The sequence below is a fragment of the Rhododendron vialii genome, chromosome 3a (genome assembly GCF_030253575.1).
Source record: "Rhododendron vialii isolate Sample 1 chromosome 3a, ASM3025357v1".
NCBI lineage: Eukaryota > Viridiplantae > Streptophyta > Magnoliopsida > Ericales > Ericaceae > Rhododendron > Rhododendron vialii.
The window spans coordinates 23,213,104-23,228,598 of NC_080559.1; the positions used below are offsets into that span (position 1 = coordinate 23,213,104).

The 15,495-nt window shown below is 35.2% G+C and overlaps 1 protein-coding gene and 1 long non-coding RNA gene across 3 annotated transcripts; one reads left to right on the top strand and one right to left on the bottom strand.

The window, feature by feature from the left end:
• The first annotated feature begins 4,853 nt into the window (after positions 1-4,853).
• Positions 4,854-6,562, top strand: LOC131320520 (uncharacterized). 2 transcript variants are annotated; one of them, XR_009198290.1, is made up of 2 exons: positions 4,854-5,169; positions 5,753-6,562. XR_009198290.1 is itself a non-coding variant. In XM_058351236.1 (2 exons), the coding sequence occupies exons 1-2, from the start codon at positions 4,944-4,946 to the stop codon at positions 6,525-6,527; spliced, it is 399 nt and encodes a 132-aa protein (XP_058207219.1). In that variant the 5' UTR covers positions 4,865-4,943; the 3' UTR covers positions 6,528-6,562. The 2 variants fall into 2 exon arrangements, 1 of the variants encoding a protein (XP_058207219.1); XM_058351236.1 differs by having other exon boundaries at positions 4,865-5,169; positions 6,355-6,562.
• A 499-nt stretch (positions 6,563-7,061) lies between these two features.
• Positions 7,062-8,438, bottom strand: LOC131320521 (uncharacterized). Its single transcript, XR_009198291.1, has 2 exons — positions 8,155-8,438; positions 7,062-7,410 (listed from the first exon to the last, which is right to left on the bottom strand). It is a non-coding gene; the product is annotated as an uncharacterized LOC131320521 (long non-coding RNA).
• Between the last annotated feature and the right edge of the window lie 7,057 nt (positions 8,439-15,495).

A 15,495-nucleotide genomic window follows, 5' to 3' on the forward strand; every position in this document is an offset into this window, starting at 1 on the left:
GACCGTATTAGGTAGTCTGCCCAACCTATTTCTGGATATAGCGCATTATATAGATCCATATTTTGTTCAATCTCATTAATGAGATCTCTTCGAACTTGAGCCCAACGATCTTCACCATACCCTATGTGAGCAGCTATCGCCCTAAATCCACAATGACCGTCACCTCGGACGTCATTAATGTGAGAAATATAATGCTGATAAGCTCGAGGTAAATGCTGAATGTAGTCGATACGGATGGATGGAACTGAAAATTCATCACGGTTCGCTTGAGTTTTGCGAACTCCCTCGCCCCTCCCACGTCTCCCAAGTCAAGTTCTCTATCCTCTCATTTGTAAGATGTGCAAACATGAGAGAGTAAGTGCACATTGTGGATGTGATACCTACAACCTCCAATAGTGGTAACCGGTACTCGTTGGTCTTGTATGTGGCATCAATGACCAATACGGACGGAAAGTTCACAAATAAGTCTAGGCTTTGAGGATGAACCCAAACAATATCAGTGATTTCGTTGGTGCATGAATTTGTACGATATTCATGGAGATATCTTTTCTGTATTAGTTGATTCAAGACAAACTGGGTAGGATTTAGACCGTCTAGTTCTGCTATGTTATCCGTATATTTGAGGTTGTATATGCTTTGGGCACATGTAGTGTTTAACGGATTTTTTTTCTTTAAAACACTAAGAATTTCACGAGGTACTGTGTTGTCCGCCATGTCGCGCACAATTTCTTTCTCCTCTGGTGTTAACCTTGACGGGTACTCATGCCCATCAAAATATTCTGCTGTTTCATGGTTATGGATACCACATTCAACCCTTACACCCCACATGACACCCGCTGGAGGTATTGGTATACCTCGCAGCTCAAATGGGCACTCGCATTTTTTTGTCCCAGTATTCTTTTGCGAGGATTGCCCTTCAACTGCATTCCGTGCCGATCTATACTTTCCACTTCTTTCACAACTAAGAATGCACTTTGGCAGCTTGCCACCAATTAAACTAGCAGATTTCTTAATAACAATAACAATACCATTGTCTTTACCGACTGTTCGCACCCAAGCTACCATGTCGTCTCTACTTTGAAAAATCTATAAGCAAGAAAAAAAGAATATGTATAAGTGCAACATGATCCAATCTAATATGCATAATTTCTGTACTTTTAAATTAAATAACTAATATGCATAAGAACAACAGTAATAACTAACCTGGTGAGTTGTGAATTCGGGTGTATAGTCACGAAAATTATGGGAGACGCCCTCCCCACTAAGAACATCATTCTCAACGGACCAACTATCTGAAAATGACAAGTCGTAGTTATCCATAATCTTCTTCTATGTTTTACGAACGGTGTGGAAAAGGAGGGAGGAGCCGTGACAGAGGAAGGGAGAGAGAGATAGATGCTGGAAAGATAGTGATATTGGAGGGATAAGCAGGGAGATGGAGGTGATAGGAAGAAGATGTTGATTTTGGAAGGATAATGCTGGATATATAAGGATAGGGGTAATGGATGAATGGTTATAGTTAAAGATAAGGAGATAACAAAAAAATCTGAATGTGTGGTTGTAATTGAAGATAAAAAGAAAATCTAAATGAGTGGTTATAGTTGAAGATAAGAAGATAAAAAGAAATCTGAATAAGTGATTAGAAATAAATTAGATAAAAGATATAAATAAATACAAATTTAATAAATTCAATAACATAAAAGAATTATAATTTTTAATAGGTAAAAAAATAAGAGTAAAATTTCAATAACATAAAGAAATTTACTCACGTATATAATATTAAATAATTTAAAAATACATATAAAGAGTAAAAAAATAAGTGTTCCGATTTTTAATTCGTTTGAACCGGTGCGAAGATTTTATTTTTCTTATCATTTCATCCTAAATGGTCGTAATTAATTTTTGGCTCTAAAGCCTTTCAATGAGCATCCTAAGAGAGACCTGAAACTAAATAATAAGTCTTAGGGTACTTGTTGAAAGGCCTTCGAGCCAAAATTTCATTATGATCATTGAAGACAAAATGATAAAAAAAACAAGATCTTTGCATCGATTCAACCGGATTGAAAATTGGAACACTTAAATAATATTAAATAAATAAAATTGAAAAAAGATATAAAAGTTATTAAGTAAATAAAAAAAAAAATGCCGTGGGTGTTTGTTTGAATTATTGTCGGGGGGTGTGGGGAAGCATTTTGGTCTGGGGGGTGGGGTTGGGCGGGGGGGGCGGTGTCAGGGGGGGCGCGCAAAGAGATTTACAAAATTATTTACCCACTATCATCCAATCACCATATCTGGGGAGACTAGATCGGGAGAAACAATCGGCATTGGGAAACCAGCCAGGGAACCAAACAACAGAAACCTCACAATAAGAACCGAAGAAAAAAAGATAAAAACCTAACCTTCACTACACGAAAAAGTATATTCCGTGGCGAAATTTTGATTTTGTCACTAAATGAGTATATTTGGCAACTAAAAATAAATTCGTCAGTGTTTTGACAACTTTCTTGACTAATTTATTTTTGTCGCCGAAAACATAAAAAAAGCGATGAAAAAACAAAAAGTAGAAATCCCAAATCTGCATTAGAAATAACCATCAACGACACCCCATCAAGATCCGCCCATAGCCAAAGATCCAAAAATCTAAGAAGAACCTCAAAAACAAACACCAAGTCCGAAGGCTTAAAACTCCAAAGATAAGGATCCACCATTCTCCAAGTCAGCATATTCACCAACCTCCATATCATCAAATTCACCATCCTCCAAATCAGCATAATTACCATTCTCCCTTTCAGCAATTTCTTCAAGCTCCATTTCAACAATTTCCTTCAAGTTAAAAGGAATTTTGTGCAATTGTTTACATGTGTTAGACTTATCCCACATTGCTCATCTAAGCCACTCAAGCTTGGTTAATAAAATCTAGAGGTTACTCCACCTATTGTCAATTGGTTTTAGGTTGGAATCCTCCAAGAAATCTAACATGGTATCAGAGCTAGGTTTTGGGTGGCCTCATATCGTGTGGTCAAGTCTCCGTCGCCCGAGTTAACTCATCAATTCATACCTCCACGTGCATCCGGGCTGCACGTGAGGGGTCGCCCGAGTCAAATCTCTTATTTCTTCAATTCGTATCTCCACGTGCATCCAGGCTGCACGTGAGGGGGAGTGTTAGATTTATCCCACATCGCTCATCTAAGCCACCCAAACTTGGTTAATAAAGTCTAGAGGTTACTCCACATATTGCCAATTGGTTTTAGGTTGGAACCCTTCAAAAAATCTAACAACTTGTGATCTTAAACTAAGGATTGAGCTATTATCTTGCTATGAAGGATACTGATTCTCTGGAATTTCTGTGCTGGTATCTCTATTTCATCTGATGATGCTCTGACTTGTATTGGATCTAATTTGCTATGCTGTTTCTTCTCCTACCGCTAGATGCTTCGTCTCTGTTATGAAGTGGAGAAGCTATAAAGCTGGATGTTACTGCTGGTCTCGCATTTCTCTTAAGGTTGACTAACTGAGATGTGGGCATCATTTTTCTTAGGCTCATTCAATTTTTATTGAATGATGTCTCTTCTTCTTTCTTCTCTTTCTTTTATAGGCCTATTATTGTACTTCATCCTCTGTGGTCCGTAATTGGTCTCCTCTCGATGTACCCTTTGTTGAGTTCTAATAAAATTTTGTTGCCTATAAAAAAAAAACGAAGCGGCAATGTCTATTGCCTTACAAGCTCTCCCAAATAAGACACGGTTTCTATTTTGAATGTCAAGAACAATGGATGTCATTCTTCTAAATCTCGCACCACATCAAGTGAGGAAATTGTAAAAGACAACAACAACGGATTTCATTCTTCTAAATCTCCGCCACATCATTCAGCGTTTGACGTGGGTTACTCCATTGCTTATGATCGAGCCTATTTCTAGCCATGCATACAAGCAGGGACGGAACTATTGTTGGGCAAGGGGGGTCCCTTGACCCCACTGACCGGAAAATTTATGTGGAGAGTAATGCAATTTTGGGGGTATTTATGTAAACTTGCCCCCTAGAATATGTCCTCCAAACATTTTGCCCTTATACACCAACCAAATTACAAGTGTTGTCATTTTCACTTTCTCTTTTTCCAGCCACTTTTTCCTCCCTCTCTCTCTCTCTCACTTTCCCCTTTTCCTGGTTTTCCAGCCACTTTTTCCCTCTCTCTCTCCCGAAAAAATGCAGAATGAAGAACTCACAGTGAATCAATGATCAATATCGGTGAATCGTCCAATTCACTTAAAAAAAATTTGAATTCATTTTTAACTCTTTTTTTCTTTTTTGGTTGTTGGAAAATGGTTCAATCTATTTTTTTAAGGTCAATATTTCTCCTTGTGTAGTATTACAGGTAATAAGAAAGGTATATTTATTACGAGATTGAATAGAAAATGACAAAGAAAAAATGGAATACAACAACCATATATACCTTCTAAGGGTTTGTTCGGTGCTTGTAATTCATTTTCACAAAAAGGACCATAAGTCGGATTCATGAATCCTCATCTCTTGAAAATTGCAATAGAAATTAACAATTTACCTATTACTCCACATTATTATTAAATCGTCATTAGAAGAAGCTTTTTATTGATTTAGGTCTAAAAATTTTATTTATAGTATATATTTCTGTTAACCTAATTACTATAATAAACATATGTTTTCATGCATTATAGAAATCATGACCGGATCGAAGCGATTCACGATTGAAAAAATGACCATTCTGATTTTCAATTCAAGGTAATTAAATTAAGGCCCAAAAAATGAAGATAAAGATGGAAAATTATTTTATGTGGAAAAAAAAAACATTAGATGAGAATGATATGCATATTATATATATACACACACACACACCCTACCCTTCAGATGAGGACATCCTCACAATCCTAAAATACGGACGTTGGTTTTCGGCCGTTGGATGAGATCCAATGGCTGTGATTTTAAAAGCCATCTCGCGGGTACAAACAAGGCATGGGTCGGGTAAGGGAAAGCTCGCAGGTCAAGTTGTTCCGGTCAAGCAAATGCGGGTTATAATCTCTCCTTTCCTGGAGTCGTTCAAACGAAGAGAGAAGAGGAGACGACAGACGACGAAACAAAGAAGACGACACGACGAAACAAAGAAGAGGACGACACCACCGATGGGAAAAACTCCAGGTCTCTCTCTCTCTCTCTCTCTCTCTCTCTCTCTCTGTACTTCTCAATTTGTTCAAACCCAAAAAATTAGGTTTCATGTTTAACTTGTGACTTGGGGATTTTGTTTTAAAATAGGGTTAACACCAAAACGAAGAACAACAACAAGGACAACGAAGACACCCAAGCAAAAAATTAGGGTTTTATTGTGTTTTTTTCTTTGAATGGGACGAAAAAGGAAGACAAAAATTAGGATTTTTTTATTGAACGGGAAATTAGGTTTGTGGTTGTATGGATCTTCTTTTGATTCTGATTTGGGGAAATTAATTTTGCGTAAGCTCATTGAAATTTGATTTTGGGTGTATTGTTCATAAACTGAGTCTAAGCATATGGTTGGGACCTTTCCATTCAAAAATATCAAGAGTCTTTATTATCACCATAATTCCCTACATAATTTGTCCAGCTGGGTTTCAATTGCATGTGCCAGCTACTAGCAAATGTGTTTGGTGAGGAATTAACATGCTTCAATCATGCTTCAATTAATTTTTGTTTCATTTTTTATATTTTAATTGCTCTTTATTTGATATTATCTATATTCATGTTTCAGGATGATTTTGGAACTCGTGACAAGATGGAGATGAGTAATTTGTGTAGGAGAGAGAGAGAGAGACTTGTGCATGAGTGTATATAACTTGTGTAGCAGAAAGTCTACACACACATACACTTTGTGTACAGATTGTGCACAGATTTTATTGTGGGGCCCACCACGGGTCCCACACGAATCATCCGAGCCATTCATTAAATGTAAAACACTTTTTCAAGGGACCTCATAAAAAATAAGCTCAATCCGATACCTATAAGTGCTCGATCCAACCACATAACTTTTCATTAACCGGAAATCTGAATGAAAAGTTAGATGGTTGGATGAAGCACCTATAGGTATTGGATTGAGCCTATTTTTTACGGGGACCTTTGAAAAACTGTTTTACATTTAATGAACGGCTCGGATGATTTGTGTGAGACCCGTGATGGGCCCCACAAAAAAATCTGTGCACAATCTGTGCACAGACTGCTGTGTGTGTAGCACATTTGGAACCAGTACTGGATTTTTATTGGCAAACAACAGTGTACAAGGGTAAGTAATTCTAGTAGGATTTGAAATTATGCTTTTCACAACCAATGTAAGGAAGCTCTAGAGCTGTATGGCAGAATGGAGGCCTCGAATTCAAAAGGCACCCGGGAGTCATTTGCGAGATGGGGGATCTTTGAGTCGCAGGATGGGATTGGAGTATGACTCCAAGCAATTCAGTTTCTTGTTTGTAGCATTCACTTCCACCCGATTGGTAACGGCAGTAGTAGTCAAAGTGTGGAGAGGCGGTTAGATTTTGGTTATAAATAATAATGAATTTTTGGGGTTTGTCTAAAAGGCGTGGGCAAGCTTTCCTCTGCGCAACTTTTATCTATTTGTTTTGTTGATCAAGAAGTTTCTATTTCTCTCAAGTGAAAATGGTGATGAAAATGCTCAATGTCAAATAATATGCAAGTGAACCTAGCTTTGATGCTTTGTTCTTTTTTCTCCCTACTATGACAGCGTAGGGCATTTTCGGTTTTCCCTTTATGAACAATGATGCCAAACCCTGTAGAAGAATTAAATAGGCAGTGCCTGATTTGTAATAAACAATGATCATTATCATCTTCGCAAATAAATAAGATGTTGCAGTCATGTTGATGGAGCACAAACTGAAATTTCATGCAAAACGTCCCCATAAAATGACGTAGTGTGCTCCTGGAAGAAACTGCATATTCGCGAGGTAGATTTATGGCTGTAATCAGAAACCTAGACATCACCAACAAATCATTTTTCAACAAAACCATTCTGGGTATTTGGACAAAACGTAGACATTTACAACAATCAATAAACTTGAAACTAACACTTGAATGAACACTCTGAAAATTCAATTATCCAATACAAACCACTTCAAAAGGTCGACGGGACTGAAATTCCACCAAAAGAACACAAATGAACGTGTGTACACAAATTACATAAATCTGGTCCCATTGAATTTCTAGTGTTGCTCAACAATCACATACGCATAAATATACCAAGGTTGATTGCTTGAAGTACGGCAATAACAAATCCCAATAATGATTACAATCCGCAAGCACAAGACCTCTTCGGCCATCCAGATGTGGCACTTGAAGAAGCGGAAACCATGCCAAGCTTTAAGGATTGGTTTCTTTAAAGTAAGGATTGGATCTCATATTCTGAAAAACATAAGAATCAAAGTAAATAACCAGTCTGTATCCCCATATTTGTACATTTGTACATATCATATACTAGCATGCTACGTACAGGACCTTTTTGTCCTCTTCGTTCGCAAGGTCGCCAAGAGCAGGATGACTCAGAAATTATATAGAACAGGGATTGGTCATTTCAATCGGTGTCTAGAATAAAATCTAAAATAAAATAAAAAAATCACGACATGTAGGATTCAAAAATTAAACGGACAAAGATAGATCACTAACAGTAGTTAGCCAGCAGTCAGGAATGGACTTGATAATATCATTACGCTTCTCATAAATACACGTTACCATGCAATTAGCACAAAAAATGGTAAAGACAACAAACCAATGTATTACAAACAATCCTAACTCTCAAAACACCCAAATCTCCACCTTTATTGCCCCAAATTAAAATCAAAAGCAGATCCATACACCCGCAACCCTAATTTCGCGTTCAATAAAAAAATTCCTAATTTTCGTCTTCCTGTTCGTCCCATTCAAAGAAAAAAAACAATAAAACCCTAATTTTTCATTTGGGTGTCTTCGTCGTCCTTGTTCTTCTTCTTCGTTTTGGTGTTAACCCTAATTTCAAACAAAATCCCCAAGTCACAAGTTAAACATGAAACCCTAATTTTTTGGGTTTGAAACAAATTGAGAAGTACTGAGAGAGTGAAAGAGAGAGCGAGAGAGAGAGAGAGCGAGAGAGAGCGCGAGAGGGATATATACTTGGAGTATTTCCGATCGGTGGTGTCGTCCTCTTCTTCGTTTCGTCGTCTGTCGTCTCCTCTTCTCTCCGTTTGAACGACTCCAGGAAAGGAGAGATTTTAACCCGCATTTGCTTGACCCCGGAACAACTTGACCCGCGAGCTTTCCCTTACTCGACCCATGCCTTGTTTGTACCCGCGAGATGGCTTTTAAAATCACAGCCGTTGGATGAGATCCAACGGTCGAAAATCAACGTCCGCATTTTAGGATTGTGAGGACGTCCTCATCTGAAGGGCAGTGTACATATATATGTTCGAATTTCGATTATCCGAGCCGCTCAATGTGTTCAGAACGTAATTTTAAGAGTGTTCACAAGGAATTAGCAAAAACAATGACTGGGAAAGGCTTCATCCGAGCAGTTTTTATTTGAACCGTTCGATAAAAAATAAACAAAAACTGCTCGGATGAAGCCTTTCCGGTCATTTTTTTTTTTGCTGATTTCTCGCAAGTACCCTTAAAATCACGTTATGAACACATTGAGCCGCTTGGATCATCGAAATTCTATCGGGAAAAGAGAGGTAGTTATTTTATTAAGTTAAGGTAGTCCTTAGGAGAAGGGGACTATATATATATATATATATATATATATATATATATATATATATATATATGGTCAGTCTCAAATGAGGGAGTCCTTATTTTAGTTAAAATGCAGACCTCCTCATTTCTCCCATTTTCCGATCGAATTTCGATGATCCGAGCCGCTCAATGTATTCAAAACGTGATTTCAAGGGTACCCGCGAGAATTCGGCAAAAAAAATGACCAGAAAGGGCTTCATCCGAGCAGTTTTTGTTTGAACCGTTCGATAAAAAAAACAAAAACTGCTCGGATGAAGCCCTTCCCGGTCATTTTTTTTTGCTGATTTCTCACGGATACCATTAAAATCACGTTCTGAACACATAGAGCGGCTCGGATCATCGAAATTCAATCAGGAAAGGGAGGTCCGCATTTTATTAAAATGAGGTGGTTCTTACGGTAGACGGAGTGTGTGTGTGTGTATATATATATATATATATATATATATATATATATATATATATATATATATATATATATATATATATATATATATAGCTGACACATTCATGTGAAGAAAAGTTAAGAGTATATTACCTACTTTCTTTGCATCATATATAGATGAAGTTCTTTTTTGACTTATGATCCAGCGGGTTTGAACAATTTCACGAATATGAGAAACTTTTTGGGTTTTTGTTTGATATGGAGAAATTAAAATCTGCGAATGATGATTGCTTGAAGACCAGACCTATATATTGTGCGAACCTTGAAATTTTTGTAAGACATTGAGCTTTCTGATATTAATGGGAGAAAAACTCACTTAATTTCCAATTCGAAAGTCATGAAGGAAGTTTTACCTAAATAAACAAAAAAGCCAACGGAAGTACTAGTCAAATATTTGAAACTTAATGGGTAATAGTACATTTTTCAAATGAGTGTATTACTTGTCAAATGTTATATATTGACTATAGCAGTTACTCTAGTTATATATGGTTGCCTCTGGATGGAAAATAATATACCAATTTGAAGTACTTAAAGTTGAATAAATCTTATCTTCGATCAACAATATCGCAAGAAAAGTTGAATGGATTAAATATGTTATGTTATCTATTTAATTTGATAGGGTGGATAAGCTAGATTATGAGAGCTTACTACTTTTGTCACTAAAATTGCGAGAAGGTTGATATTTAAGTAATGGAATGATTATTTGATTTTTTATTATTATGGTTTACAATACCAGCTGAAGTATTTTAGCTTTGAATTTTTTTTATTTGTCTAATTTTTTCTTATAAACAGGCCACCTTTAAAAAGTTTGTGTCGGGCCCCTGAAAATTCAGAGTCGGCCTTTCATAACAGACATATAAAAAGAAGTGCACCATTGAGTTTCCGCTGTGGACTTTATGTACTTGTTTTTCCACTATTCAAGACAAGTCATTTCCTCTAACAAAATGGACCAAATGGCATTTTACGCGGAAACAATGAGTTTCTATTAACTTTTTTGCCTTCCCCCTAACGGCAAAAGACAACTTGTTTTCAAATAAGATTTTGTTAATTCATTTTATAAATGAAATAAAAAAGAAAAATTAACTTCAAAGGGCACAATTGCTTACACTGAAAACGTTATTGCAAATAATATAAAAGCATTTTTTTCCCAATTGGGGCTTTTGTTGACCTTTTTTTTTCAAATTTGAGAGTTCTCTGTTTTTTCTATGGGGTTTTTGACTCTCTCATTTGATCGATGTACTTCTTTTGACTGAGTATCTATCATTCACAAGCCCCACTAACTGAATAGTAAAATATAAGATTTGGAATGTCTAGCTATTTTTAAGAATATGTTTGAGGACCTCATACAAGAGGCTTGTTTGTCATTAATTAGGCCATAATTACTTGGTTAAGTAGAAATAAGAATGATCATTTTGTCTCTCAGCGAATCAAATAGTCTAGTGATATATTGTTTACTCCTAGCAGAGAGAGATGATTTATTAACTATAATAAAATCTAGAACTCTTAATACTTAAACCCTCACCACATATAAGCACTAACTAGCAGCAAATCTGTGCTATGCACAGGAGCCATAACACGCAAAATAATTAAGTTTTAATATACTTTCAACCATTGTTTTATTTCTTTTATTTAACAAAAAACTTGCAGGAAACCCGTACTATGCATGGAATTGTAACACGCAAAATAATTAAATTTTGATGTAAACATTCATAGTATAAAGTGGGAACTTATAGCAATTATTCTTTTTGCCTCTTTATTTTATAGAAATTCTTTTTTTCTTATTTAAGCTTTCTTATATAAAATTTTATTTATTTGGCTCTTGGCCTAACGGCTTGTGGAGATTCATTCGGTTCTTGGCCTAACGGCTTGTAGGGTGGCGGCAGCTTTCGGCTGTCTATCCGGGTGGCTGTCTCTTTGGCTGGCGGTGGAGTTGTCTTGGTCGTGGTGGCTGGCGGTGATGTTGGCTGGTGACAGAAGTTGTAGTCAGTAGTTAGGGTTTTGAGCTTTAATGGCTTGGGCTTGTCCCATTATTTGGGTTTTTAGGCCCTTTTGGTGTTTGGTCTTAATTTCTTTATCTGGGCTTTTAAGCCATCAGGTGTGGACTTTGTCCCAAAGGGCTTCCCGTGTTTGGTTTCCTGCCAAATTTGGGGATTGGGTCTCGGATAGGCATAGGATTAATCTTAGTGTTGTAGATCGTTTGGGTCTCGAGTTAGGGTTTTGATGTCATTATTCCTTACTCTTATTAATCTTTATAATATTTTCAGAGATTAATGAAATTTTTTTTCCTTTCAAAAAAAATAAAATTTTATTTATTTTTTCACCTATACGAAGGGAACTTTTGTAAATATCTAATATTTTCATGTGACTATGTGAGTTTTTTTTCCAATTAGTTAGACATTACAATAGAGAAAAAAATCTCTAGTTTCTTTTTTTCATGCAAACCTTGCCACAACTTTTTTTTTTAAACGGCAACATTAATTGCCACGACATTTTTTTGATCGGCAACCTTGCCACAACTATCAAATCATTTTGATAGCTAGTTCCTTGATTCTTCCTTGATGTGAAGGTATATTCACCAAGTCAATTGGCAAAGGACATTTAAAAGTGGAATTGATAAGGAAAAAAGAAAACAAATGCAAATATACAATTATATGTTATTCTATAACTGGGATAGGAGTTATGAAATACTTTTGAAATCACCGTTTGTAGACGACGACCATATATGAATGCTTATAATTTCTAGAAGGATGAGTTGGGATATTAGAAACCTACTAACATCTCTGTTCGTGCCATTAAAGTTTCGCTCGAATGCCTCATTCTCCGATACTCTTCCTGCACAATATTTAATCAGCGTTAATTAAGTGTTGAATTTATAACAACATAAACATCTATGAATATATGCTTGATGCAAAACTGAATAAAAAGAAGATGAAAGAGACAAATTTATACAGAATTGCACAGAAAATGACATTAGTTGGGGGCCAGGGCTATAGATAGCCCCTGAAACCACCCCCTACTAATCCCGTTGATGTATATCGCTTGAGAACAAAAGCTTTTTCTTCTCTTTTTTAAAACTCTATAGAAATGAGGTAGGAGTATTTATTATGTAAGCTCGATTTTTTGAAAAAGATTTGAAATGATTCCTATTGTCTGAACAATACAGTTATAAATTGTAAAAGGAAGCATTTATGGTTATGTCTACGTTTAGGTGGGAATTTATAAAAAAAATGACATAAGAAAGCTTGGATTTCAATTTCAGAATTCGAAAATGGAAGCAACGTACATCTGTTTTTTGTATCAGCGTGGAAGTTTCATCGTTAATTGGAGTATACGCTATAGATGGAGAAATTTTTCAATGCGATGGGTACCACGTGATGTCCGCTCGGCGCATTCGGACTGTCCATTTCTGTTTCGGAGTCTCGGACGGCTCTGATTTGGAGAAAAAAAAATGAGAGAGAAAGAGGAGAGAGAGTGGTAGATGAGAGGAGAGGAGAAAGAGGGTTTTAATTTGGGTCATCCAACATACTTTTGAACGATTCGGATGGACTGCTTAGGCACGACGTGGGCCGTCCAATAAAGGTATTTTATAGAAGCTTTTTTGGGCTAATATTTTTTGTTTGTTTGTTTGTGTCTATCGATGTGAATTTAAAATTTTTTCGACATTCATGCATTTTCTCACGTAAAGAGTAATGTAGTACTACCAAATACTAGTATAAATGAAACAAGTTTAAACAAAATGCATGAAGGTCGAAATTTTTGAAGTGCGTAATGCCTTGTTTGCATTGATTTTTAAATTTTATTTTGAAAAATAGTAGGAGTAATAAGTAAAGAGGGATAGAGAAAAGTGTTGAGAGTATGAAGAATCTAAGGGAAATTTTTTTTAAAATTCTTTTGAGTTGTAAAACACACAAAGAATAAATTACTGTGTATTTTTTTCCTATCTCCAAAATGAGGGAATCGAATTGTTTAGAGAAAAGAAAAGCTCCTTTTGGATAAAAATCCAGAAGGACTAGACAACCTTTGTTTTTTTTGAGTAAATTGCTGAACCCCACCCCCCCCCGGACACACACACACACACCCCCCCCGGTCCCACCTCCCATTTCCCATTTCCCATTCTACCCTCTCTCTCTCTCTCTCTCTCCCTTTCTTTTCTTTCTCGTTTGTTTCTTCTTTTTTTTTTTCCTTTTCTTTTCAATTTCGTTTTTTTTTTCATTTTATTTTCAGTTTCGTTTTTTTTTTTCATTTTTTTTCCTTTTCTTTCTTTTCAGTTTGAAATTTTTTTCTCTTTAATAATAGGTTCAAGTCTAATTTTAGGCTTTGTAAAGTAATTGAGAGAAAAAAAAGTGTTTCAATTGATCATGTTTATCGGACTGTTTTATTTTTATTTTTTTATCCTTTATAGATTAAAAAATATAGTTACAAAAATAAGTGTTTTAATTTTCAATTCGTTTGAACCAGTGCAAAGATGTTATTTTTCTGATCATTTTATCTTAAATGGTTGTAATAAATTTTTGACTTCAAGACCTTTCAATGGACACCCTAAGAGAGTCTTGAAACTAAATAATGAGTCTTAGGGTATTTGTTGAAAGGCCTTAAACCAAAAAATTCATTATGACCATTTAAAATAAAATAATACAAAAAAAACGATCTTTGCTCTGATTTAACTGAATTGAAAATTAAAGCACTTAATTCTTGAATTATATTTTTAAATATACAAAGGGTGTATTTATAGAAATTAAATAATTAAAAGTAATTAAAAAAAATTAAATTAAAAAGTAGGGGGGCCCGAGGGCTCTGCTGTTCCCATTGGCACAGTAGCCCCTACGAAACCCCTAAAACGTTTCCGTTTTAGTTTTAAAAAAAATAGAAACCAGCCATTTGCAATCCTATGGAATAGAAACATGATTTGAAACAATATACTACTGAATCAGTTAAGAGGATCTATGCTAAATAATGGTTAATAAATTTATTAAATTGTACTATAGTTAAAAAAAAGTAATCCTAAATATAACATTTGTATTCTGGATTAGTACGTCGTTTGCAAAATACATTTCGTAATTAGTTCCCGAACACTAATTGTAATCTTAATGAATTTTTTGCTTCAAGGCCTTTCAACGAGCACCCTAAGACTCATTATTTAGTTTCAGGACTCTCTTAAGGTTAGGGTGTTCATTGAAAGGCCTAGGAGCCAAAAATTTATTACGACCATTTAGGATGAAATGATCAGAAAAATAATATCTTTACACTAGTTCAAACGGATTGAAAATTGAAACACTTATTTTCGTAACTATATTTTTTAATCTATAAAGGACAAAAAAAGAAAAATAAAACAGTCGTATAAACATGATCAATTGAAACACTTTTTTTTTCTCAATTACTTTACAAAGCCTAGAATTAGATTTGAATCTATTATTAAAGAGAAAAAAAATTCAAACTAGAAAGAAATAAAATGAAATAAAATGAAAAAAAAAATCAAACTGGAAAGAAAAGGAAAAAAAAAGAAAGAAAGAAGGAAGCTGGAAAGAAAGAAAGAAAAGAAAGATAGAGAGAGAGAGGGGGGGGGGGGGGGGGGTTAATTCCGGGAATTGAGGTGGGGCCGGGGGTGTGTGTCAGGGGGGTAGCAGCTCTCTTTTTTGAAAAGAACAACAGTATAAAGTTGGAATCTCACATGGGTGGCAAAGAAAAGTCCAGTGATGGGGTCCACAACCGACAGTATCAATGAACGACTTCTCTGCAACTGCAATTATCTCGTCCTGTCCATTCATTTCAACAAAATCAATAGTAATTTATATTCTTAGACCGTTGATTTTGTTACTATTTTTTTTTTTAACGTCTATTCGATGTAAATGTATTTTTGATGCAAAAATATATTTGTAAGAGAATAGCATTAATAAAAAAAAGGAGTAGCAAAATCATTTTCCTATTCTTACTGTTCCCAATTGTTGGTCCTACATGAAATTTTTTAAAAAATTAAGTACTTTTGTGTATAATTTTTCAAGATTTTTTACTGAATTGAAGAATTAATTGAGATATCTAATTTGGTATCAAAAAATTTAAAAAATTATGCACAAAATTACTTTATTTTTTGATTCAAAAATTACACATCTTTTTAAATAAGATCAATAATTTGGGACGAAAGGAGTACTTTAAAGAGACTATTTGCAGAAAGAATAGTCAACAAAATCTAACCATTAAAATGGCTGTTGAATTACTGAGATTTCATTTCACTGCTCTCTACGGTTCAAACACAAACCGCAGAAAAGCCATCAATAACCAAATGC

Bases quoted from the DNA above. Each gene is read 5' to 3' on its own strand.
- LOC131320520 (XM_058351236.1), top strand. From the start codon at position 4,944: ATGGCTGTGATTTTAAAAGCCATCTCGCGGGTACAAACAAGGCATGGG. The intron at 5,170-6,354 runs GTCTCTCTCTCT...GCTGTATGGCAG, and splicing joins ACCGATGGGAAAAACTCCAG to AATGGAGGCCTCGAATTCAA.